Source organism: Eleutherodactylus coqui, chromosome 8 (genome assembly GCF_035609145.1).
Source record: "Eleutherodactylus coqui strain aEleCoq1 chromosome 8, aEleCoq1.hap1, whole genome shotgun sequence".
In the NCBI taxonomy this organism is placed as follows: domain Eukaryota; kingdom Metazoa; phylum Chordata; class Amphibia; order Anura; family Eleutherodactylidae; genus Eleutherodactylus; species Eleutherodactylus coqui.
The window spans coordinates 13,711,320-13,735,589 of record NC_089844.1 but is presented as its reverse complement, the minus strand read 5'-3'; the positions used below and the strand labels follow the sequence as shown (position 1 = coordinate 13,735,589).

General features: G+C 45.9%; 1 protein-coding gene across 1 annotated transcript in view; it reads left to right on the top strand.

Moving 5' to 3' along the window:
* The window catches only part of GTDC1 (glycosyltransferase like domain containing 1), a 246,719-nt gene that overhangs the window by 142,569 nt on the left and 79,880 nt on the right, over positions 1 to 24,270 (top strand). Inside the window, exon 6 of the mRNA XM_066575177.1 lies at positions 8,857 to 9,132. Coding sequence (XP_066431274.1) covers positions 8,857 to 9,132 — 276 coding nt within the window. The remainder of the gene's footprint in view (positions 1 to 8,856; positions 9,133 to 24,270) is intronic.

Genomic DNA, 24,270 nt, shown 5'->3' with positions numbered 1-24,270 from the left:
TGAATTGGTGGAGTTATTACTGGGTGGGGCTACGGCAGGAACGACTCTGTTATACCCGGGTCATGTACCGGTACTATACTCAGTGTTGTGCAAATATGTGATGGAATAGTAATGTTTCTCCTTGTGGAGAGCACCGCAATGATTTTGGGAATTATGTAGGCCATGCAATGCTCCCTGGGAAAAAAACATGCAAATGAGTGATAGAATAATTATTTTGCAAGGCCTGTTAAAAGGTTGGATACTGACTCATGGGGTACCTACCATTCCAATAGGTGGCAATGTGGAGGATCACTCCATCATTCATTTGCATGGCTTTTTCCCAGGAGGCATTGCATGGCCTATAAGACTCCCTGCACCCCTGGGGTTCTCTGGACCAGGAGAAACATTACCCCCCAATACTCTCTGTTATAATGCAAGTCCATGTGGCAGTTGTATAGTTACTTCCACCAACACCCCAAAGAAAATACAAAACAAAAACACCTTTTGAAAAGGTTTTTCATGATTACCCAGCTGAAGCGCAGACTCACCTTACAGCCATTGTATCACCTGGCGGCTTTGTTTCCATGGGATTCCTCCTGCTGGATTCCTGTGACAATGGTCCCAGATTATAGGTGTCAGAGAGGGAAATTGTTGGCACTGCAGAAGCAACAGGGCTAATACCTAGCATTGAGGACAAGATAGAGCCGATAGACCCGGGAGCCGTAGGGGGGCTGCAGAAGCTTATCTAAGTATGTATGGGTCACAGTATTGCAATCCTGTCTCTTCTACATGGGCCAATGATCGTTCACCCGATTCTTGCCTGGGTAGCAATCGAGCAACAAAGAGGAATATGCTGATCAAATCTAGAAGATCATCATCTGCAGCACATCTGCCCGTGTAAACAATGATGAAGGTCTGTCGGGGGCGATCGATTGTTCATCCCCCGTGCATTCTGAATCGGTCCGTGTAAAGACCATTTAAACTATCGCTGATCTCAGGTGGTTAGGGTCAAGGCATGTAATAACAACACAGCTATGGTCTGGAATGCCACTCCCGCCCTCCAATAGTAATGAGGTGACCCTGCTGACTCTGTCCAAGTCTGTACAGCTTCCAGAAAAGAGAACTGCAAGGACAAAACTTTATGATTATTATTATTTTTTTTTTAAAATCAAGTTTCGACTATTAAAGGGGTCGTGTTTTATGTGTAAGTGAAGCTCTTTGCAATTAGCGCATTGCCAATATTTGTGATCTATTTTCAGCATTTTATACCCTGAGCAGATAATCTCCCAGAGATCTCTTAATGTTAATAAACTTCATACACAAGCAGAGTGCCCTTTAAACTGCATCTGTCTCCATGGACGTGAATACAAGCAGTACATCTGCCTGATGCGTCCGCGGAGCCGAGCCGCCGCTTCTCTTGGACCTGCTGCGCTTAATGTGTTTTCTTTGTCATTGTTGGAACATACCAAGATTTCATAGAAAACATGCCGTATGAAGCGAACCTTCTGCCATAACTCACCCTAATTCAGAGCAGAAGAGGAGGTAAACCTTTAATGCAGCCTCTCCTATTAGATAATGGCGTACTGACAGATTTATGGCGGCTCTGTTCCTTCGCCCCGTGTGACTGACGGCCTGGAAGCCTTCTTGTCATGGAGAGCTGACGGCTCTCTGATTGAGCCATGCGGCCGCTAGATTTGGCGTCTTTATCTGCGTTTTCATTGGCCTGGGACATATTATAGGCTGAATAAACAAACCTGTCTGACCGTGCAGCGCCAATGTTTCATGATGTCACTGGAGTATCGCGGTGACAGGAATTCTTCCTACCAAAAGGGTGCCGCTGGTGGGTGACTCCGAGTCGGGAGCTCTTAACCCCTTGGGGAGAGGACCATCCTTGGGTTTTGTGTTTTCATTCCATGTTCCCATCCCCGTAGCCGCGCTCGGACTTGTTTTCTGCAGACGCTGCGTCTTCCAGTGACACCATGTTACCTATTGGAGTACCTTAATACGTTTGTAAATGGGGTAAAATAGTTTATTTAGACACCGTTACACTTTTTTTATGGCGCTCACAGGGCCATTTATTCTGTAGGTCAGTCCGGTTACAGCGCTACCAAAGTTATATAGTTTATTAGGTGGTACTACCTTCCAGCAGGGGGCTGTGGGGGCTCCAGCAGGGGGAGCCGCAGCTTCTATTGGTACTATTTGGGGAGTCCATAAAACTTTTTGATTCTTTTTGATTCAGTTTTATCTAGGTGACGGGGCACTGTGTGTTCTGTGTGTTTGTTTTCTGGCCGTGTTCACAGCGCAGAACAAATAAAGTGACATCTTAATAGCTTGGATTTTAATGGATATAGATGCACCAATACCGATTGTTTTTTTAATGGTAACTGGGGGGGGAGGGGAGAGGGAGTTAATTAAAAAAACATAATTTTTTTTTTTTAATCAAACTTATTTTAACTTTTTTCGGTCCACACCGGGAACTTGACCTTGTGCTTATCTGATCCCTTGTAGAATATGCTGCAGTACTTCAGTATTGCAGTATATTCTGCTTTAATATTAGTCTATTAAGCCCCATCACAAGCAGGGCTTAATAGGCTTAAATCTATGGCCAGCCTGGGAGCCTTAAAGGGGTTGTACCAGAATTTCAAGTTATCCTTCCATTGAAAGCGAATGGAGTGCTGGTGTGCTTGTGTGACCAGCACTCCATTCAGCGTCCTCACTGCGGGGGTTACAATAATCTTGCAGTGCGGAGGATGGGGGAAACAGGACCGCCATTCTTGAGATTGGCGGAGATCTCAGCAGTGAGACCCTCACCGAGCAGCAAATGATTCACTATCCTGTGCATAGGGAGTAACTTAAAATGTTGGTACAACCCCTTTAATTAGGCCCCAGGCTGCCATGTTAACGGAATGTGACCCCCGTGGTGATGATGTGTAGGGGGCTGATCATTGCTCCCTACCTCTGTCCCAACCACTGTGGCAACACTGACAGCGGCATCTAGATGCTTAAAGAGACTCTGACACCTACTTTTAGCCCTATGAGCTAAGCTTACAGGCTGAAAGTAAGTGACCCACTGATTCTGGGAAGGTAAGTGTAATACTTACCTCCTCCGTTGTTCCCTCGGTGTGAATGCTGGTAGCCACCGTTGCAGTGCTAGGAGCGGCGCAGCTAAGTAGTCCATCCAAAGTAAAATTAGAGCAGCCAGACTACTTGGCGGCTCAGTGCATTGAGTGGTGGCTTTAAGTGCTGACCCTGGGAGAATGGCGGGAGGTAAGTATAACACATCCCTGGACTCTGCGGGTCACCTACTGTCAGCTCACAGGGCTATAAGTAGGTGACGGACTCCCTTTACACAGCAGTGTGTCCGCTTTGTTTTACGGACAGTACCTGCCATGTCGGAGTAGTCTCTGCTTCTGAGCCCACTGCAGACAAATCCCGCTCACATCTGACGTACATGTATGTTGGATGTCACAAAGGGGTTACAGTTTATGTCTACTTTCACAACCAAATATATATATTTTCACAAGTATTGCAAAATAAAATAACTTTGCAGTAGATCATACTTAAAAATCTGCTACCGTTTTGTCTCTACAGCTCCTATGCAGACATATGTGTCTCCATGGTAACAGTCAACTAACAAACTCTCTGCAGTGTAACCTGGCAGTCACACTCCCTTCCATTTGTCCCCTACTTTATTGTAACCTACATTTGGTAGGAAAGCGAGCAGGTGAGGTGGAAGCGGCATCAGACTACACGGAGTTTGTTGACTGTTACCATGGAGACATATAATCTGCATAGGAGCTGTAGAGACAGAACAGAGGGACATTTAGAATCAAGATCTATTGCAGAATTGTTTCATTTTTCATTTTAGACACATTGAGAGAACAACAAAAAGTTGGCTGCTGAAGTCAAAGTATTGAATTTGTTCTCATCTCAGATATCTAGATCATATCCACGGATATGCCACAAATGCCTGATAGATGTGAGTCCCACGTCTGGGAGCTGCACCTGTCCGTAGATTAGGGGTCCCATGACCCCACCCTATCTTAGCACCGCAGCCACTGAAGAACAGAAACAGCCAAATGGGATGTTCTACATGGTTTCCTTAAAGGGGTTGTCTCGCGAAAGCAAGTGGGGTTATACACTTCTGTATGGCCATATTAATGCACTTTGTAATATACATTGTGCATTAAATATGAGCCATACAGAAGTTATTCACTTACCTCCCCTGCGCTGGCGTCCCCGTCGCCATGGATCCGTCTAACTTCAGCGTCTAATTGCCCAATTAGACGTGCTTGCGCGGAAGGGTCTTCTGCCTTCGGGTCTGTCCGGCAGCAGCGGCGTTCTGGCTCTGCCCCCTTCTACGCATCATCGCGTAACTCCGCCCCGTCACGTGTGCCGATTCCAGCCTCCTGATTGGCTGGAATCGGCACACGTGACGGGGCAGAGCTACGCGATGACATGTAGAAGGGGGCGGAGCCAGAACGCCGCTCGTGCCAGCGATTAGACGCTGAAATTAGGCGGCACCATGGCAACGGGGGCGCCAGCAACGGAGCAGGTAAATGAATAACTTCTGTATGGCTCATATTTAATGCACGATGTATATTACAAAGTGCATTAATATGGCCATACAGAAGTGTATAACCCCACTTGCTATCGCGGGACAACCCCTTTAAAGGCATTTTCCGGGACTTTTACTATTGATGTCCTATCCTCAGGACAGGTCATTGTTAGCTGATCGGCTTTAGTGTGCCACTCGGGATCCCCGGGCTGGCTGTCAGTGGGGACAATACTGGAAGCCGAGAGGGCTGTTCGTATTGCAGTGGCCCAGTCTGGTACTGCAGGCGGAGCTTCAGTTATACTCATTGAGAACTGTGCCTGTAGTGCTGGTCCTGGCTGCTGCAATTCATACAGCTCTTTCTTCTTCCAGCACTGTCCACATTGATAGTCCGTGGGGTCTTGTGGGTGATGGATTCATCCGAGTACGATGATTGCGAACGGAGCCGCGCACTTTTGCAGCGCTGATAATACGGCCACCCGACCCCCTACGTATCACAGCGGATCCTCCTGTGATCCAGAAGGATTCGCAGCGCTGTGTGAGTGATGTCATGGACCGCCACCTCCAGTACATTGTGCTGTCTAATGCGCTGCACTCGCTCATGATGTAATCCCTAAAATAAAAAGAGTTTAAATAGTTCTTTTCTGTCAACAGATGACCCCCCTCCAAGAGCGATCCCCGTCCAGATTGTGTTGTTGGATTGTGGAAGGGCCGGATTTGAAACAATGTGCCGTAGAGCGCGGAGTTTCTCCCTCCTAATTCACTATAACACAAACCAGAGCAGCGCCAGCGCTTTAATGTGGTTTCTCTTATTGGAGAATGACATCAGTATCTTTCCATTCTTTTTTTGTTCTTTACTATTTTTTTCCCCCCTCCAAAAATGGTTCGCAGATTCGATGTTTGTGCCAGTACAGGCAACGGGATCCCATGAGAAATGTTCTATCAATGTAACGAGGTGTTGTGTATAAACAACGGCAACATGAACCCCGTGGATCCTTAAAGGGAGTGTCCACCTCATTCATTGTGGATGTTATTGAAAGTGGTTGGCCACAATCTAGATCCATTATCAGATGCGTTAACCCTGTGAGCCGGAGCACAGAGGGGTTACAAAGAGCCGACCGGGTATGTCTGTGAATTGTATACTTTGTCCTGCAGAGGCGCTACAGGGGAATTAATGCTTGTCCTGGATTGTTCCACAGATTACAGCTGACCACGGGGCTACAGGCACACCCTGTTATAAGATTATTTTCTAGGGACCTGTCTAACAAAAAGATATTGTCCAAAGGGACCAACCTTCTAAAGAAGGCTGACCATATCCTCAGGTCAGCGAGGCCGGCTGTGTAGCCTTGCAGGCATGGGACCACGGGCTCCATCGAAGCTCTTCTTTTGTTCCTACTTCCCCATTCCCCCATTCCTTTTAGATTTGGTGCTGTGAATGTGTCAAGTGGGCGGTCTCCACTACTCAGTGTCAATCAAGTCTGACATCATCCATTGGCTACAGTGGAGACCACCCACTTTACAGTTCAAAGCAACAGGAACCTAACCTAACAATAGCCTGTTCAGGGGGTGGGTAGGAACAAAAGAAAAGGTGGAACGGAGTCAGCAGGGCTGTGGCTGCTGTTGGCCTGAGGACCTGACAAGTTCTCTTGACCCCCTTAGTGACCATCAATATGACTTTTTACGGACTCCACTAATGAGCTTTAAACCTGCACATACATCTTTTTAAGGCATGGACTACTGACAGCGGGGCTCCTGCTTTAACAACCAGTAGCAGAGAAACCTCAAATCCTGACAGCTTAACCCCTTACATGCCATCATTAATAGCAACTACAGCATGTAAGAAGATGACTGGGGGAGGGGCTCTTTCTGCTACCCATTGGTGATCGCAAGGTACCAATGGGTTCCCATGGCAGGTAAAAGCAAGTGATGATGGGTATTAGTGCCTTCGTAACGACCCAAACAATTAAATGACTCTATTTATCTTGCATGGTAAAAATAATTTTAAAAAATAACGCCAGAATTGCTACTTTTCTTTTATTCACCTCCCAAAAAACATAATAAAAATGGTACCAGTAAAAACTAGAGCTCTTCCCACAACAACCAAGACCTTACACCGCTCTGCTACTGGGTCTTCGAATGCGGCGATGCCGAGTCAGTTGTTTTTCTTTACAAAATGGGTTTTTATTCTTCAAAGGTGAAAAAAATAACATTTCTATAAACTTGGTGTCGCTGTGATCATACTGGTCAGATAAGAAAGCTATCAGGTTATTCTTACCAAATGGGGGACGCCGTTAACCCCCCTAAAAAAAATAAAAAAATACAGATTTATTAAAAGTTCTACAGCAAATTCTATGTACCCCAGAGTGGGTTCAGTAAACTGTACAATGTGTCCCAAAAAACAAGCCCTCATACGGCTGCCAACAATTTATGGATGTTGCAATGGCTAGATGAAAACTGTTTGGTCGATAAGGCACAAATTCTTGGCCGGTCACTAAAGAGTTAAGGGTTTTTGGAAGGCTGAAGTTTAACTTCAATATTGGCCTGGGATTTTAGGTCTGACTGCTGTTAAAGGGGTTATCACAAAACTGACCATAGGATAGGTGATAAAACCTGATTGGCGGAGGTCTCATCTCAATCCTGAGAAGGGGCATCCTGTGCCCCCTTTTCCTCCTCACTTTGGGCTCACTGCACTCCTTCCCATCCCTGTGAAGAGGAGGTAAAACGGAGTAGTGGTCGCATAACTTCAGTGGGATTGCCAGACATAGCCGAGCGCTTGTACTTGGCTATTTCCGTCAACCCCATTGACATGAATGGAGCGGCTGAGCTCAAGCGACACTCCAATGTCCTCGGGAGGAGAAGGAGGCTGGCTTAGTTACTTAAAGGAACCAGTCAGCCCACCCCTTGGACGCACATCACTGATATCGGGAGGGGTAGGAACATGTCCTGGTGTCAGAAACAGTCTGGAAGTGTTGGTGCCGATTTTGCTGGACCCACACTGGGTTCAGCTGTTTATGTCCCTGGGTAACCCCTCTAACTGAAGTCACACCTAAATTTACTGTTGTTGAGTATGTGAGACTAGAAAAACATGGCTTCTTCAACAAACAGTGCCACATCTGTTGACGGGTTGTCTGGTATTACAGCTCATCTCCAGTTATTTCAGCAGAGCATCAATGCCGGATGCAACCCATAGACAGTCGTGGAGATCAGACAGGTTCTTCTGTACAAAACCTAAGTGACAAATACAATTATAAGTGGGGTGAAATCTGAAGCTGGATATCTGCTGTTATTCTAGGAACCTTCATGACATGGTGCCATCATTCCACAACCTAAAGTATTACTTTTCAGAAGAAGTGGTTTCCAGCCAGATGTCTTATTTATTAAAATCATCGGACATCATGAAAACCTAAAACAGATGTCGAGACGTGAAGGGTTTCACTTGAAGTGGAAAGCTGTCCAATTCACACAGTTAAAGAAGACCTGTCATGTCCCCATGTCATCAGGGCCGGCTGCATACCATAGCTTGGTAACTGTGGCCCCACTCACTCCAACAATGTCTCTCTTTTGTTTATACTCACCCCGTCCCTCTGTACAGTATTCTTAATCCCAGGGGCTGTGGATGTGTTAGATGAGCAGTCCTCAGCGCTTACTGTCAATCCAGTCTGCCATCACCTTTAAAGGGGTTGTGCCAAGTATCCTGTGTATAGGGGAGAACTTTATGATTTGTGGGGATCTGATCGCTGGGACCTCCACTGATCCATAGAATGGGGGTATGGTCAGTCCCCAAGGGAATGGAGCGGAAGTTGTGCATCTCCACCGCTGTTCCATTCACTTTGATAATCATATCGGAGATTACAGAGTTTAAGTGCTTCGGCAATTTGCTGCGCTGTCTTAAAGTGGATGGAGCATCGGCAAACCTACACGATGTCCTCTGCATTCACTCGGGCAACGACTGGACTCCCTTCTTGGGATCAGTGGGGTTCCCAGCGGTCGGCCCCCATCGATTAAAGTTATCACCTGTCCTGTTATCCTATTGACAGGGGAAAGCTTTATAACTTAGCAAAGCCCCCTTAACCGTGAATGGTGGGGACTGCCCACTTGACACATTTACCGTGCCAGGAGCCGAATCTAAGAAGAGCAGTGTGCTGGAACTGGAGTGAGTATAAACAAAAGGAGGACGTTGCAGGAGTCAGCAGGGATGTGGCTGCACAGCTTCACGGTCAGGAGGACTTGACCAGTGCTCTTTAACCGACAGTGAACCCATCCACGTACTCTTAGAGTTATTCTTGCCCAAAATGAACGATCTATGTTACTTTTTTGGGTAGGTTCCTCCCAGAACACAAGAAGGCTCCACAGAAGATCTCCATAGAGTGTTTGGGCCACCACACCAGAATAAATGACCATTCACAAAACGAGAGCGCCAAAGTTGAGCCGGCTCTTTCCAGTCAAGTCAAAGAACCATTGGAAGAATCCATCGATATCGTAATGTCCTCTACAAAAAGCAGTTCTGAAGACGATCGCCAAGCGATATCAGAACCGTCCCCCTCCAGTATCCATACCGAGTCCCAGAGGCCTCTACACATTGTCTGGCCTCACAGATGGTAAGGGTTTTTCTATTTCCAATGTGTGTGGACATATGTACATAAATATGTTGGGAGATTTATTTATATGTACAACTACATGGAACAACCGAAGCCACAATCTGTTTCTTTTTTTTCATTATGGTTGCACTCAATGACTTTGTATCCGTCTGCTTTCGGCTTTGTCCTCGACTTTCCGAGCCGTAATCCTGATTTTCATGCTATATTTTTATTTTTACACCATTTTTTTTGCATTCTTGTACACTGGAGGAATTGTGACACATAATCACTAGCGAACATACACTTATAAACTTCAGCTAGCCCCCGCAAAATAAATTAGGATTTAAAGAGGTAAAATGTCCCGATAATCTTGCGGTATTGGGCACGAACATTTTAATCTAGTTTTTATTCCTCGCCGTTCGTTTAATCTGCATGTGGCCTGATTAGACTTCAATTCATCCACAGATTATGGGCTGTTTATTGCAGAGATGCTGAGCTGATCACTAGGTCACATTTACTGAGAGCAAATGTTTGCAGGTGAACTAATAAGTATACCACACCGACAGGGTAAATCGCCTTTACAAAGGATTTGACTTCCAGTGCATAAATTCCAGAAGCTCTTGCAGATCATCAGCAGCATCTGCTACCTAAAGGGATTTTCATCTCCCTTTCTAAATGTTCCAACATTAAATTTAGGGATTGCAAGTCGAATCTGCCTTTTGGATTTGTTTAATCAACTTCACACGTCCGCTTTCACATTTCTATTTACGCTTAAAGAACCCTCCGTCAATAAGACGCAGCTCTATATCTTAAGGCATGGCTGCTTGCACTTACTAGTGTCCCCCCCACCCACTCCGAGTGCGTAAAATAAGCGTGGACTCCGTACTCATTACATCTATGCAGGCCCTCCGAGGCCTGCTGATTGGCCAAGGAGGATCATGTGACCTGTTCCCGGACTCTTAGGAGAGGTCACATGATGCCTGCAGGACCTTTAGCTTAAGGAATTGCTCACTATTAGTTGTATAAGCTTATATCCCATGTTGATAAAAGTATTAGGGCACACATAAAAGCTGCTGACATTTGATTTTACTCACATTTTTCAATACAGTGTTGGGTGTTGTGGGTGGATTTAACTATAACCAATGGCCCTAGTCCTTCCCAGCAGGAACATCCCCCACATCATAGCAGATCCTCCTCCAAACTTTACTGTTGGGATGATGCAGTCACGTAGAAACCACCACACCCACGTGCCGCCATCCGATCGGAAGATGGTGTCCTGTGATTCATCCACAACACTTGCTTCCACTCACTTACAGTCCGTCGCTCCAAGCCCCCTCGTAGGTGATGTTGTGTACAGTCACTCGTCCATGGTAACCCTTCTCATGCCGTTCCCTACAGAGGATTGTAGCACTAATGGATGTCCCAATGGTCAGTGAGACCTCCTGACAAGAGCAGACAATGTGTGTGATGTCTTCACAGATCCTACAAGGCTTCGTTGTCCACGTTCTATCAGTTTATGAGGTCTCCCTGAAAATGGCGGCACCACACACACCGGATGACTTCCATCTCCCAATAACATGGCCAACAGTGGACTCTGGAGGGTCCAAAAGCGCTGTGATGCCCCGTACCGATTGGTGGGTGACATCCCACCGCCAGACCCCGTTGTCAGCTCTACATCTGGTGGCATCTGATGGTTTCTGTACTGGGATCTCCTGTGTGATACTCTCCGTTATAGCTAATGCTCACACATCCACTTTGCATATCCCTTACACATGACAGCACAGGATTGGTAGGGTCCCAAAAAGTTGACATAGTGTATGTACACAGTGATTTCACCAGCTGAATAGCGAGTGCAGCTCCGGGGAATAATATAGGATGTAACTCAGGATCAGTATACAATAAGTAATATAAACGCTTTGTAAAAAAAACACTACCACCCGCCAGAAGAAGTTAACATCTTGCTGCAAAACTCGTTCTGCGGTTCCATCTCAGGCAGATCTGTAAATGATGAGAGTTGTGGTGATTAGATGGACGGTCTGGTCACGGAGGCCCTAAGAGTGGTTCCCCCTTAACTTATAAAAAGGCTCTCAGAGGCTCATTGTGTGTAGTGACCTCTTCTTCCGCTTGTGTAGAGCTTGTTGGCCACTAGACGCCTCTACGACACAGAGAAGAGATTTCCCCCCGTTACCAGAGTCTGAGAGGGGCGCATTATTGGGATGTGAGAAGCTGGATGGTCGTATTGATGAATTGTCCCCCACCGGGCTGTTCTGCCCAGGCTGTTAGGAGATGTTGGGACCAGTGGATGCGTGAGGGCACACAAGGCAACCGGGCTCAGTAAGCCCTCGATAGACCACCAGTAGAGACGATTGTGTAATCATCCACCAAGCATGAGCAGCTCCAACTGTTTTGTTGTCTGCCATCCAGAGACAAGTGACGCCATTGTTACACCCCTGTGTCTGTCGGAAACATTTCCAGGTGCTTGGCTGAAGGACATTTGGTCTTATGATGCCCATTACGTGTACAGCTTTTGACACCCACCTAACCTCCATTTGCAATGGTGTCATGAACAACAAAACTGGACTGCTATGGAGTAGAACTGGGTTGTCTTCAGCAATAAATCCAGGTTTAGTTTGAGCACTGATGACGACTGTGTTCATGTCTGGAGAACAGCACACTGCCCCCACTGCTGGTGTGATGGTCTGGGGGGCCATCGTATACGACAGTTGGTCCCCCTAGTAGTGGAACGAGGGACAATGACAGCTCAGTGATATGTTCAGGACATCCTGCAGCCACGCGTGTTCGTCTCATGGCGGCTTCTAAGAGGCAGCAGGATAATGCTCAGCCGCACACACAAGGGTGTCCCCGAATGCATCCACAACATTGTCACACTTCCAAGTATTTCCCCTTCACCAGATTTATCGCCATTAGAACATGTATGGGACCATCTAGGGCACCACGTTTGACAGTCTACGAGTTGGCACAATATAGAGGCTCAGTTACAGCAAACTTAGAGCAATATGCCACAGGATATCTTATGGAACCTGTATGCCTCCCTGCCTGCCTGTATCACATCTTGTATCAAAGCTAGAGTCGGCCCAATAGGGTACTAGAGCCTCCATGCTGCCCGTATCGCTTCTTGTATCCAAGCCAGAGATGGTCCAGCAGAGTACTAGAGTCTCCATACCCACTCTTATCACATCCTAGAGGCGACCCATTAGGGTACTAAAGCCTTCATGCCCGCCTGTATCACATCTTGTATCCAAGCTAGAGGCAGCTCAACAGGGTACTAGAGCCTTCTTGCCTGCCCATACTGCCTCTTGTATCCAAGCTAGAGATGACCCAACAGGGTAGTAGATTCTCCATGCATGCCCGTATCATATCTTGTATCCAAGGTAGAGGCAGCCCAACAGGGTACTAGAGCCTCCATGCCTGCTTGTATCACATCCTGTATCCAAGGTAGAGGCAGTACAACAAAATCCTAGAGCCTCCATGCCCGCCTGTATCACATCCTGTATCCAAGGTAGAGGTGGTACAACAGGGTACTAGAGCCTCCATGCATGCCTGTATCATATCTTGTATCCAAGCTAGAGGTGACCCAACAGGGTACTAGAGCCTCCTTGCCTGCTTGTATCACATCTTGTATCCAAGCTAGAGGCAGTACAGTAGGATACTAGAGCCTCCATGCATGCCTGTATCACATCTTGTATCCAAGCTAGAGGTGACCCAACAGGGTACTAGAGCCTCCATGCCTGTTCGTATCACATCTTAGGACCAAGCTAGAGGTGACCCAACAGGGTACTAGAGCCTCCTTGCCAACTTGTATCACATCCTGTATCCAAGGTAAAGGCGGTACAACAGGGTACTAGAGCCTAACTTCAAGGGGTCAGTTCTCCACAACAAATTCTCCTTTTGCTCTGATCACTTATTTATATGGTCTTTACAATCACAAAGTTTCATTTACTTCCAACTACTTCAAAGGCAGGGATTATTTTTGACAATGAGTGCATGTACACAGTGCCTCCACCTGCAGAATAGTGAGTGCAGCTCTGGAGTATAATACAGGATGTAACTCAGGATCAGTACAGGATAAGTAATGTATGTACACAGTGACTCCACCAGCGGAATAGTGAGTGCAGCTCTGGGGTATAATACAGGATGTAACTCAGGAGCAGTACAGGATAAGTAATGTATGTACACAGTGCCTCCACCTGCAGAATAGTGAGTGCAGCTCTGGAGTATAATACAGGATGTAACTCAGGATCAGTACAGGATAAGTAATGTATGTACACAGTGACTCCACCAGCAGAATAGTGAGTGCAGCTCTGGAGTATAATACTGCATGTAACTACGGATCAGTACAGGATAAGTAATGTATGTACACAGGGACTCCACCAGCAGAATAGGGAGTGCAGCTCTGGAGTATAAGACAGGATATAACTCAGGATCAGTACAGGATAAGTAATGTATGTACACAGTGACTCCACCAGCAGAATATCGAGTGCAGCTCTGGAGTATAATACAGGATGTAACTCAGGATCAGTACAGGATAAGTAATGTATGTACACAGTGACTCCATCAGCAGAATAGTGAGTGCAGCTCTGGAGTATAATACAGGATGTGACTCCAGCAGCAGAATAGTGAGTGCAGCTCTGGAGTATAATACAGGATGTAACTCAGGAGCAGTACAGGATAAGTAATGTATGTACACAGTGACTCCACCAGCAGAATAGTGAGTGCAGCTCTGGAGTATAATACAGGATGTAACTCAGGGTCATTACAGGATAAGTAATGTATGTACACAGTGTCTTCACCAGCAGAATAGTGAGTGCAGCTCTGGAGTATAATAGAGGATGTGACTCCAGCAGCAGAATAGTGAGTGCAGCTCTGGAGTATAATACAGAATGTAACTCAGGATCAGTACAGGATAAGTAATGTATGTACACAGTGACTCCATCAGCAGAATAGTGAGTGCAGCTCTGGAGTATAATACAATTAATATATCTGTTCTTCCTTGTACTGTAGATCAAAAGTTGCTTAAATCTATAAATTTGTAATTTTTGTCAATATGTAATTTCCTGTCTGCTCCAGAATATGTAGTACCATTAATATAGAATACTCCTAAATAAAGATAAATGTATCTCCTATATATCTGGGAAATGCAGCAACATAACTTGGGGGGCTTACGCCGTCTTGCAACTTGAACCGTCTGGTCAGGTGAAAGCAAGTTTTACCTAAAGGGGTTAATATTTGGCCGACTACTTAATAATTTGCATGAAGCAAAGCAAATCTAATTTTTGAAAATTAGCGGCACGACTTTAATATCCATTGTGTGCGCACGTGTCCATCAACGCGCCTGACGTCCGCCAGTGTTTTCAGCCTTCCAGTTAATTATTGAGGAGGAGGATGATGATGATGATGATGAGGGTGGGATAGAGAACAAAAAAAAAAAAAAGAAAGAATTTTTTTTTTTTAAAAAGCTGCCTCAGCACAAGCAAAATGCCAAAATGCAAGAGCCACACATTCATCCTTTAGGGTAATATACTAGAACGGTGCAAAGTTAGACGCCGGCACGGCAGCCGCACACAAGCAGCATTAGGGCTAATTTTGAAAATCTAGCGTGCAGTCAATTTTACTGACGCCCGGGGACATACAAGGTAGGAGCTGACAAGAGAACTCATTTTGTTTGGGTTATTTAGTGCTATGCATCATCCGTGGGGCTCCTCCGTGACACGCGGCGATATAAAGCAGAATATTATCACACACTAAAAATTTATGTTGACATTAGATATTTGTTCAATATGTCAGCAGTATTACTTTCATAATCAAAGGAGTGAGGGTGGAAGGAGAAGAGAAGGCGCCGAGCGCCGGCCGCGCCGCAGAGATCTATCTTTTTAATAACGCTCTATAAGGTTAATATCGTTTACCTTTGAGAGTATACAATGAAAACAAGCAGGGTTAGCAGCAGCAATGACAGCAGGCACCCACCCGCGCCGCGTGCGCGCCGTTACCTACGTGAACCATGTCGGTTCTGTGGCCCGCATCTGATAGCTATTTGTTGTACAGAGAACACAGCATTAAAAAAAAAAAAAATCCAACTCTTAATACTATTGTGTGCCCATAACCATCTGTCACTGCTAGCCTGGAGATGAGGGAAGATTACCAGGAATAAACACCAGGCTGCAGAGCATCGGTAAAGCCTCCAGGCAAGAAACTCTTGTGGGGACATCAAAGACATTCTAATTCTGAGGCAGTCAAGGATTACAGTGTGTAACCTGTGCTGACAACAGATAAATGAGTGACAATATTGTGCCAGAACAGCGGCTGGCTCCAGCACCGGGCCACCATCCTGATGATGATGATGATGATGATGGCCAAGCTGAAGATTCTATCTCCGACCATCGACTCCGCGGGGAGAATTGTATCATAAAAAAAAAAAAAAAAAAAAATCAAAAATATATATATATATATTTTTTTTTTTCCTTTTGCAAATGCCACCGGGTCTTGCAAAGACATTTACTAGCTACGGGGGTAGCAATCAGTTTCTTTAAAATTCACTGTTCTAAGCCCATTAGAATCTTAACACAGCAAGGCTCTTGGATAAGTATCCGGAGTCTATGCAAATATGAAGGATTGAACTCCTGCCCTTTAATGTTAGGATGCTTTGTCATCTGATTTATGGAAATGCGCCGGAGAAAATACCAGGTTAGTTTATTATTTGATTTTTTTTTTTTTTTTAATTGGCGAATGTAAATTACAAAATAAAAAGATTCCGGTGCGCGAAGAAGAAGAAGAGGAGAGGGGGGGGGGGGGGGAGGGAGCGTCCTGTGTTGTCTCTTGCATTGTGAGTTATCGGTTTGATTATAGCAGTAGGAAGGCAATGATCTGTCCGTAACTGGGGAAGGATGGAAAAAGTGGGTTGAGAAGTTGTTGCAAAAGTTTTTGAAAAATGACAAAAACTGTTTTCTGGTCTAGGCTTCCAAGAGCGTAGAGGATTGTGACAGGTCACGGCTGGCCTTTTGCTATGTGCAGCCCAGGTGGTCACACAGGGCGCTGGCTACCAGCTTGCAGAGGGCACCAGGGGGATGTAGGCCAAATGTGTGCCTCCTTTTGTAGCCAACTTGAATAGCGTCTATCGCAGTGCAGACATCTGTTCTTGGTGCAAAGCATTAATAAATGTATCTAAACTGATTTCCAACACCATCTTGCTGCAGCAGGAACGGTAAGTCTGCCCCCGTGGTTATTTGTTTCTTTAACCCCTTGAGTGGCACGCCCGGAAAATTTCCGGGCCGAGCTCCACTGCTCATAGCGATACTGCCCGGAAGATTTCCGGGCTATGTATCACTATGGGAGCTGCAGAGCACAATGCCACAAGCTGTGACAGTGTGCTCTGCCTGCACAGACCCACATAGAGCAGTGCAAGGGCTTTGAAAAACCAGCAGAAGATATTGCCGACATGCCGATATGCCGGCAATATCTCCTGCTTTGTTTACAGGTTGCCATAGAGACCATCGGCTTGTCAGAAGCAAGCCGATGGTCTCTGTGGCAGGGAGAGCTGGTTGTTAGCTGTCAGAGGACAGCTAGGTACTAGCTCTAACAGCAGAGATCAGAGAAAACCTCTGATCTCTGCTGTGTTAACCCCTTACATGCTGCAGTCTATGTGACTGCAGCATGTAAAGGGCTGTCACTGCAGCATGTAAAGGGCTGTCACCATCGGACCCCCGGAATGTGATCAGGGGTCCTGATGGGTCCCTGTGGAAGTCCCCTAAAGGGACAAAAAAAATAAATAAATAAATAAAAAAAATAAAAAAAAAAAGTAAAAAAATTATTTAAAAAATAAAAAAAACACTTGTCTCCCTTTACTTTGTAAAAAATCAAAAATACAATCACACATGTGGTATCCATGCGTCGTAATGACCCAGAGAAGGAAGTTAATACATTATTTAACCCCTTAATGACATGGCCCCTTTTTTTCTTTTTTCCCCATTTCTTTTTTTCCTCCCCCCTGTTTAAAAAATCACAACTTGTCCCGCAAAAAACAAGCCCTCATATGGCCATGTCAATGGAAAAATGAAAAAGTTATGGCTCTTGAGACGCAACTGCAAAACTAGTTGAAATTCAATGATTAGACCATTTTTAAAAACCTGCCCTGGTGGGCACGACAGGGTGATAGGAAACCTGCCACTCAAGGGGTTAAATCAGTCCTCCTCAGACCCGGAGGGGCGGCATGCTACCTGCTGCTGTTCTTCTCTGTTGATAGATCTCTGATCTGCTGGTTCGGGGGGTCTTGTTTTCAGGCATCCAACATGGTAGCTGCAATTCTAATGTACACTTGCACTGCTCTCTGATTGGTCAGTGCTGATCACGTGAGCAGTGTTGATCAATCAGAGTTGGCATAGTGCATTAGTCGTTAAACACTACCAGTCTACGGTGGGGATTAGGTAGTGTGAAGATTGCATCTTCCATCTTGGTTGGCTGAAAACAGGAGCCAGAACCAGTGGGTCAGGGGGGCATCAGCACAGAAGACCACCCCCAGGTAATATAACTCCCCTTCCTGTCCCTGGACAACATTTTGTTTTGAAAGCAGAGGGTTGCTTAAGGGTTAAAATAACTGATAATTAAAGAAGCACTCCCCCAAAAACACATTTTTTTCATCCACCGCTCACCTGCTTATCTGTCACACTCTGGAGTACTCCTCTGTGTACTGCGGCCACTTTCATGTAGTGCAGCCTCCTCTCTGATGCTTATCAGGCACTATATTGATGTTGCTTTCACTTATTTTTGCGCTATCAATCCCATGATGCATGTGCACAGCATCATATGAGCAGTTACAGTATTACCAGCTTTGCCTGCTGGGAGGACAGTGTAAATATCACTAACCTCTACATTCACCATATGTATGGAGTCAGGAGGATGAGCTGTGATCTCCTCTATTATAACCGTGTGACATGAGCCTCTAATCATCAGCAGTAATGTGCTAGTTGTTACTGTCCACCCTGAGAACAGCATGCACCGTACAGTCCGTGAAGTTCTAGCCATGACCCCTTCAGAGAACATGAAGGTGGGGAATAACTAAACAAGGTGCGACTAGCTGATTGGATGTACTGGGGGCTGATTACATCATGAAGGGGGAAAAAAATCAGGTGGCTACCTCTTTAAGAGGGTTACGAAATTTCATTCATTAATGTTTTGCAGCCGCAGAAAGTTAGAATTTCTGGAAACTGTAAAAAGGGCCAAGAAAAAAAATGTTGGTGTTTTATTTAGTAAACTCTGTTGGTGACGAGTTTTTGCCTTTTCCTCCTCTAACTAATGATGATTTCGTGTCCTTCTTCTGCGCTCGTGTCACCGACTCTTCCATGTTGGGAGTTAAATGTCCGCATCCCCATCCGATATCTCGCCTGTCACCGGTTTTATCATTATGCAAAATGGTTTAAAAAATTCATCTGGTAATGTAATGTGTGGATCGCGGAGAACAAAGTGGGTTTTCTTTAGTGAATACTACAAAAGCTCTCTACGGATACATCTTAAAGGCATCATGTTTTCAATAAACTTCAAAACACTTGCACTTTTTCCCAGTGAAATGAAAGGATATTCAAATAGGATGCGAAGAGCTTTGAGATGGAGGAAGCTAATGAAGTATGCGCCGCGCGTCCCGCACACCCGACTCTCCTCTTATTAGATATTAATTAAATCAATTATGAATTCACGGGGAGAGCGAAAACTAATAGGGACCCGTGTCCGAGATGATATCCGTACAGGCTCCTATTGTCTCTATGTTACCACATGATGCAACTTACTCTGCGGCGCCCTCCGCATGTGGATACATTGTAACACAGTTATACACTGCATGCACGCTCCGCAGTACTGCACATCGCTGTATGATGGTTCGGCCCCCAATGGGGCTCACAGTCTGTATTCACCCATCTGTATGGGAGAGGAAAGCCAAGTAAACGCAGGGAGAACATACAAAGGATTTGGAGGATTTGAACCTGGAAGGCCAGCGCTGTGAGACAACAGTGCTAACCACTGAGCCACCGTGTGCAGAAATGTATTATGTCGCAATATTACCTCTATTCGCATCACATTTTAGCCAGCCGTCGGACTTAATGTGTTTCAATACAAAAAACATTTAAAATGTATTGTTTGACGTCCTCGTAGACTAAGATTGTAAAACCGGTTTGGGGGATTTTCACAAATAGTGGAAATAATGCTGATTTTCTACAGCTCCACCCACCCCGCCCTCCAGCCAATGATTGAGAGCTGCCAATCATTGGCTGGAGGGCTGAGTGGGTGTAGCCAGCCTGCGGCTCATGAATATGCAGCACTAGTTTTGTGTCTAATAAAATAGTTTCTCCCAAACTCCTGCACAGATCCCCACAGCAGACATATCAGTGTGATCAGTGTGACGGGCGCTGCCTTATGGTGCTCTCAGTGTGGACTGCAGAATCATGGCGACAGTCTCTTTAGAGGGGTTGTCCAGGTTATAAAAGGGCAGCATATGGGGTCCCCTATGGCGTTAAATAACAAAGCAGCTGATACTGGCTGTTCCCACTCGCCCCCCGCCGCCAGCACTGGGCCTCCGCTGTGGTGTTGTTTACAGGCTGCAGTCAGCCTGTGACGTCCCATAAACCTACCGCTCTCATTGGCTGCAGCAGCTTTTTTGGAGGCTCATGCTGACTACAGCCTGTAAAGATGGCGACAGCGGGGGGGGGGGGGGGGGGCAACGGGGAGAGCATCATCTGCTTTGTTATTTTACACAATGAAAGACCTCTTAGGCTGTCGTTTCATATCTAAGACACCCTCCTTTAAGGGAATGTGGCAGCAGAAAATGACCTATTATTAAAGTCACATTTTTCAATTAAACATATGTTTAAAGAATTTAGCACAAAAATGTTGGTAATACCGTCCCTTTAAGCCCTATTTACCTTAACCTATTTAAAGAGCTTTAATGGGACTAAGGTATTGATAATCCACTAGTAGTCGGACCTCAACCATCCAGAGGATAGGAGCTAATTAGTTTTTGACTGGAATAACTTAATAACTATTATTATGAGCACCTTAGAGGGGGTCTGCCGCTCCGGACTCTTGCTGATCATGTGATCGAAGGCGCTGTGGTGCTCATGTGACCTCTGCGGCCTCTTCAATGTTTACGAGCCTGCACTCAGTACGCCATATCATTTATAGTGGACGAGTACCACAGGCTCTTCCCATCGAGGTGCATGATAAGGCGTTGTGTGTAAGAACAGCTTCGTGCTCAGAAGAGGCTGCAGAGCTCAGACAAGGGCCACAGACTCTTCATTCAGCGGGTCAGCAGGAGTCCAGAGCGGCTGACCCCATCGGTCAGTTATTGCTGGCCTCTCCTAAGGATGGACCAGGAATGTTTAAAGCCCAGATGATCTCCTTAAATGTCTTCTCTTGGACAAAATAGTCCGGCAGCGGCCACCATTCAGAACGTATTTGCACCAATGTAGCCACCACCACCTGCCATGAGCCAGCTGCTGTGAGACTATAATCCCTGCCCGCCGGGGGCTGTAGGGCATACCGGGAGTTATACAATAGCCGGAGAGTCTTGGGTGGGAACGATGGATTTCGGCATTATAGAAGACTGATGTAGATTTGTGAGAGTGCTCGTTCGATACTAGCAAGATATGTCTGAGGAACATGGGGACCCGGAATATATTCGGATGATGATCTCACAGGTGCAAATTGCCGATACAGTAAATGCAAGAACCTCAATATTGCTTTCTTCAGCATTGCTGGCAGCCCAACAACCCAATAGATTAAGTCCGTATACATTAGTTGGCACCCTGGTGGAAGGCCATGCTTCGGAAACACAGCACCAGGGCCGCATACAACAAGGGGTTAACCTGTAAATAGGGATCTGGATATTTTAGACATAGTGTTCCAAATTATGAAGAAAAACTCTTATCCGGAAAACCGTAAGACCCGAGTATTCTGGCTAATAGATAACATACCTGTATCTGAAATGCAGATCTTTGGGATAATGGAAATATCCAGTAGAAGGATAAGCAGAGATGAGGTGGAATACTATAACAATATCAGAAATAAATATGGCTTCCATTAGTCATTAATATTGTCTTTGGCAGTCTGAGAAAGTCATGTAGGGACAAGCCACCGGCTCGAGGACGCTGTGCAGCACGCGGAAGGTAGAGAGCGCTGCTGCTGTTAAAGGTGTTTTATTCAAGATACTCCTTTTTACACGCAATTCTCCCCCATCACCCCCGTCACCCCATCACCCCCAAACCACTCGTTCTCTGCGCATCTGATTGGTGAGGCCATTATAGTCAAATTCATACCATGCAACCTCTATGGTTGTGGTGACTCGATCGGTGATGTTTTTTTAATTCGAAGATGTTTTTGTTTTTTGACATTCTCATCTTACACCGTTATGACCTATGGCTACGACTATTAGGAGTCTGACCCCGGCCATTGCTGGGATCCCAGCTGTATCTGAGCGAGGCCTTACATTCTCCAGCATTTTCTCCTTTAACGGGTTTTTCTTCAGGAAAAATATATTGCTGATGTATCCTCAGGATGGGGCTGCTGTGAAGAAGTCCCGGCTGGAGCCGCCCCGGAAGAGGTTACTGGAACCGCAGGGAGAAAGTGATTTTGTAGCACATTGTTAAAGGGGTCGTACCAGGATCACAGGGTAGAGGATAACGGATTGACCCCCACCAATTCGAGAATAGGAGCTTCATGTCCCCTTCTGCTTGCCACTTCTTCCCTCACAGCGACGTCAGTATGAATGGAGTGCTGGTCGAGCATGCACAGTTGGTGTTCCATTCATGTTAATGGGGCTACCTCTCAGCTATCTCTGGCAGTCCCACTGAAAGGGAATAGAGCGCCAGCTCACTTGTGTGTAAGCGATAGTGAGGATGGTGGGGGGGCACTGGATCCTCGTTCTCCAGGTTCTGGAGGTCTCAGTGGTGAGACCCCCACCAATCAGCCAGTTATCTCCTATCCTGTGAATAGAGAATAACTTGTGATCCTGCTACAACTCCTTTAAACCAGATTTGAACAGATGAAGATGTTACCAGCCTAGAAACCCGCCAGAATTGTGGAAATTGTGCGTGATAACAACTGGAAGTAGAGAATTGGAGGATATCGGGATGCGGCGCGACCTTCTGATCGTAAAGAGAAGCACTGAGTTGGATATATAAACTTGACTTCTCGTTTTTGGCTATGCGAACAACTAAGCCATCCTTTCACCCCGGCCACAGCCGAGCTCCTTCCGGCACTTCTGAGGAAGAGGCTTGTTGCATTGCAACGTGCCTCTTTTGCAATGAGAAGCCAGGCTTATAGTTATGAGACTCAGTGTGCCGCACCGCAGTGTTCTATGCTCTGCTTCCGGTATCCCCATCAGTCATTACTATCAGAAGAGTTGTGGTCTGCCACGCAGGGCCGCTGCCAATCAGCTGTTTAAAGAGATCAAACCTCTTTTCAGGCCTGTGACATCACATTTATCGCTCTCGTGGCCTAGAAGCATCTCAGCCTCATTGATGCAAATTACATTGTGTGCTATGTCAGGCACAGTTGCAGTGAAATGTATAGCATTGTACCTAATATGCCAGGCCAAGCCGATCGTACATGTGTATGGGGAGCTCGGGAAAGGAAGCTGCCGGCCAAACAATTGTTTAACTGATAGCTAAGTCATGTACATGGGCAGAATTAGTCAGTTGGAGTGCTGTTCCATTGCCATGCCCCTTTTGCATGGAGTGAGACAAGTGATGCCACCACTGTGTAGGAATGGCCACGTCCCATGCCAATGAGTGCTGTGAAATGAAGTGCTGTGGTAATGGTATTAAGGGGGGAGGCCCTGGCAGGGCAGTACCTGGATAGTTTGCTGTTACAATATTTGTAGAAACCCCCCCAAAGCCCACCGCCTGGAGCCTAGCTGTTAGTTCTCTGGTCATATGTTGCATGTTACTTTCCACAGAGACGGAGCTAGGCTTACCTCCACCTGGGAAAAAGAATCAGTTTGGCAACCCCTGCCCACCCAGATGTAGGGAGTTGGCAATGCTGTCCCCAACACCAGAGCCATGTGACTACTGAGGTCAACCACTGACTCTTTTCTTCCGGTGAATAGGTGCAAGGTCACATGACCTGGTGTCAGCGCTCTGCACCAAGAATTGAAGGCCAAAGGAGACTGGGCACCGGCAAAGCGGAAACGGAGGAAAAGTGGGGAAGGAGAGTTTATCTTTTTATTTTAATACAACAAACTGAACATCTTTGTCCATACAGATCTCCCTGGACAGCCTCCTAGTGACCCGCCGCACTGAGCCGTATGAGGGCTTGTTTTTGGCAGGATGACTTGTAGTTTTTATTGGTACCATTTTGAGGTGTGTATGACTTTATGGTTACTTTTTATTTCTGTTCTGGGGAAGCGAGATGAACAGAAAATGGATTTTTTTTTCTACGGAATTAACCGTTGTGGGTAGATAATGTAACATTTTATAGTGTGGGTTGTAACAAATGTGGCGATACCAATTATGTGCAGAGTGTTTTTTGTTATTTTATTTTTTTGTTACCTCCTCCCTGGGTCACACGAGAATCACAAATCATGCGCTATTCAGTATTTCTGACCCCACTTCAAGAGGCTACATGTCCAATTCTGTAAGTGATACAGACATGTTCTGGGTATAATTTTAAAGCCAAGAATGATAGAATAGCGCTGATAGAACCCAAGCTACAGCAGTTTGAAGTAGGACAAGCTCAGTTTGTCCAAAACTGTAATGTCCTTTTTCTGTATACCCATTTCTGTCTTGGGTAGACTGTATGGGGTTAAATTGCTAGGCTGGTAACACCCCACCCACCCGCCCTCAGACCTGATTGCACCCGGGGCACATGCCCTGCTTTCCAGGACTGTGGTAAGCGGTCCCCATCCATGAACATACTGTAGCTATACATTGGAAGCGTCAAGAATGTAACCACATAGTTCATTTACTTTTTTCCCACTGAGAACTTTAAAGCTAGAGGACCCCTTTAATGTTCATTGGCCCATAGCTTTGTTATTAGTTTTTTTGTGTGCAATTATCCAATTCTGCTATTTCGGTCTAGAAAACCCAACAAATGCCGGACGACGGGCAGACATTTTGGATGTTGTCTTTCTAGCCTGCCGTCAACAGTTCTCCGTTTGCCTTT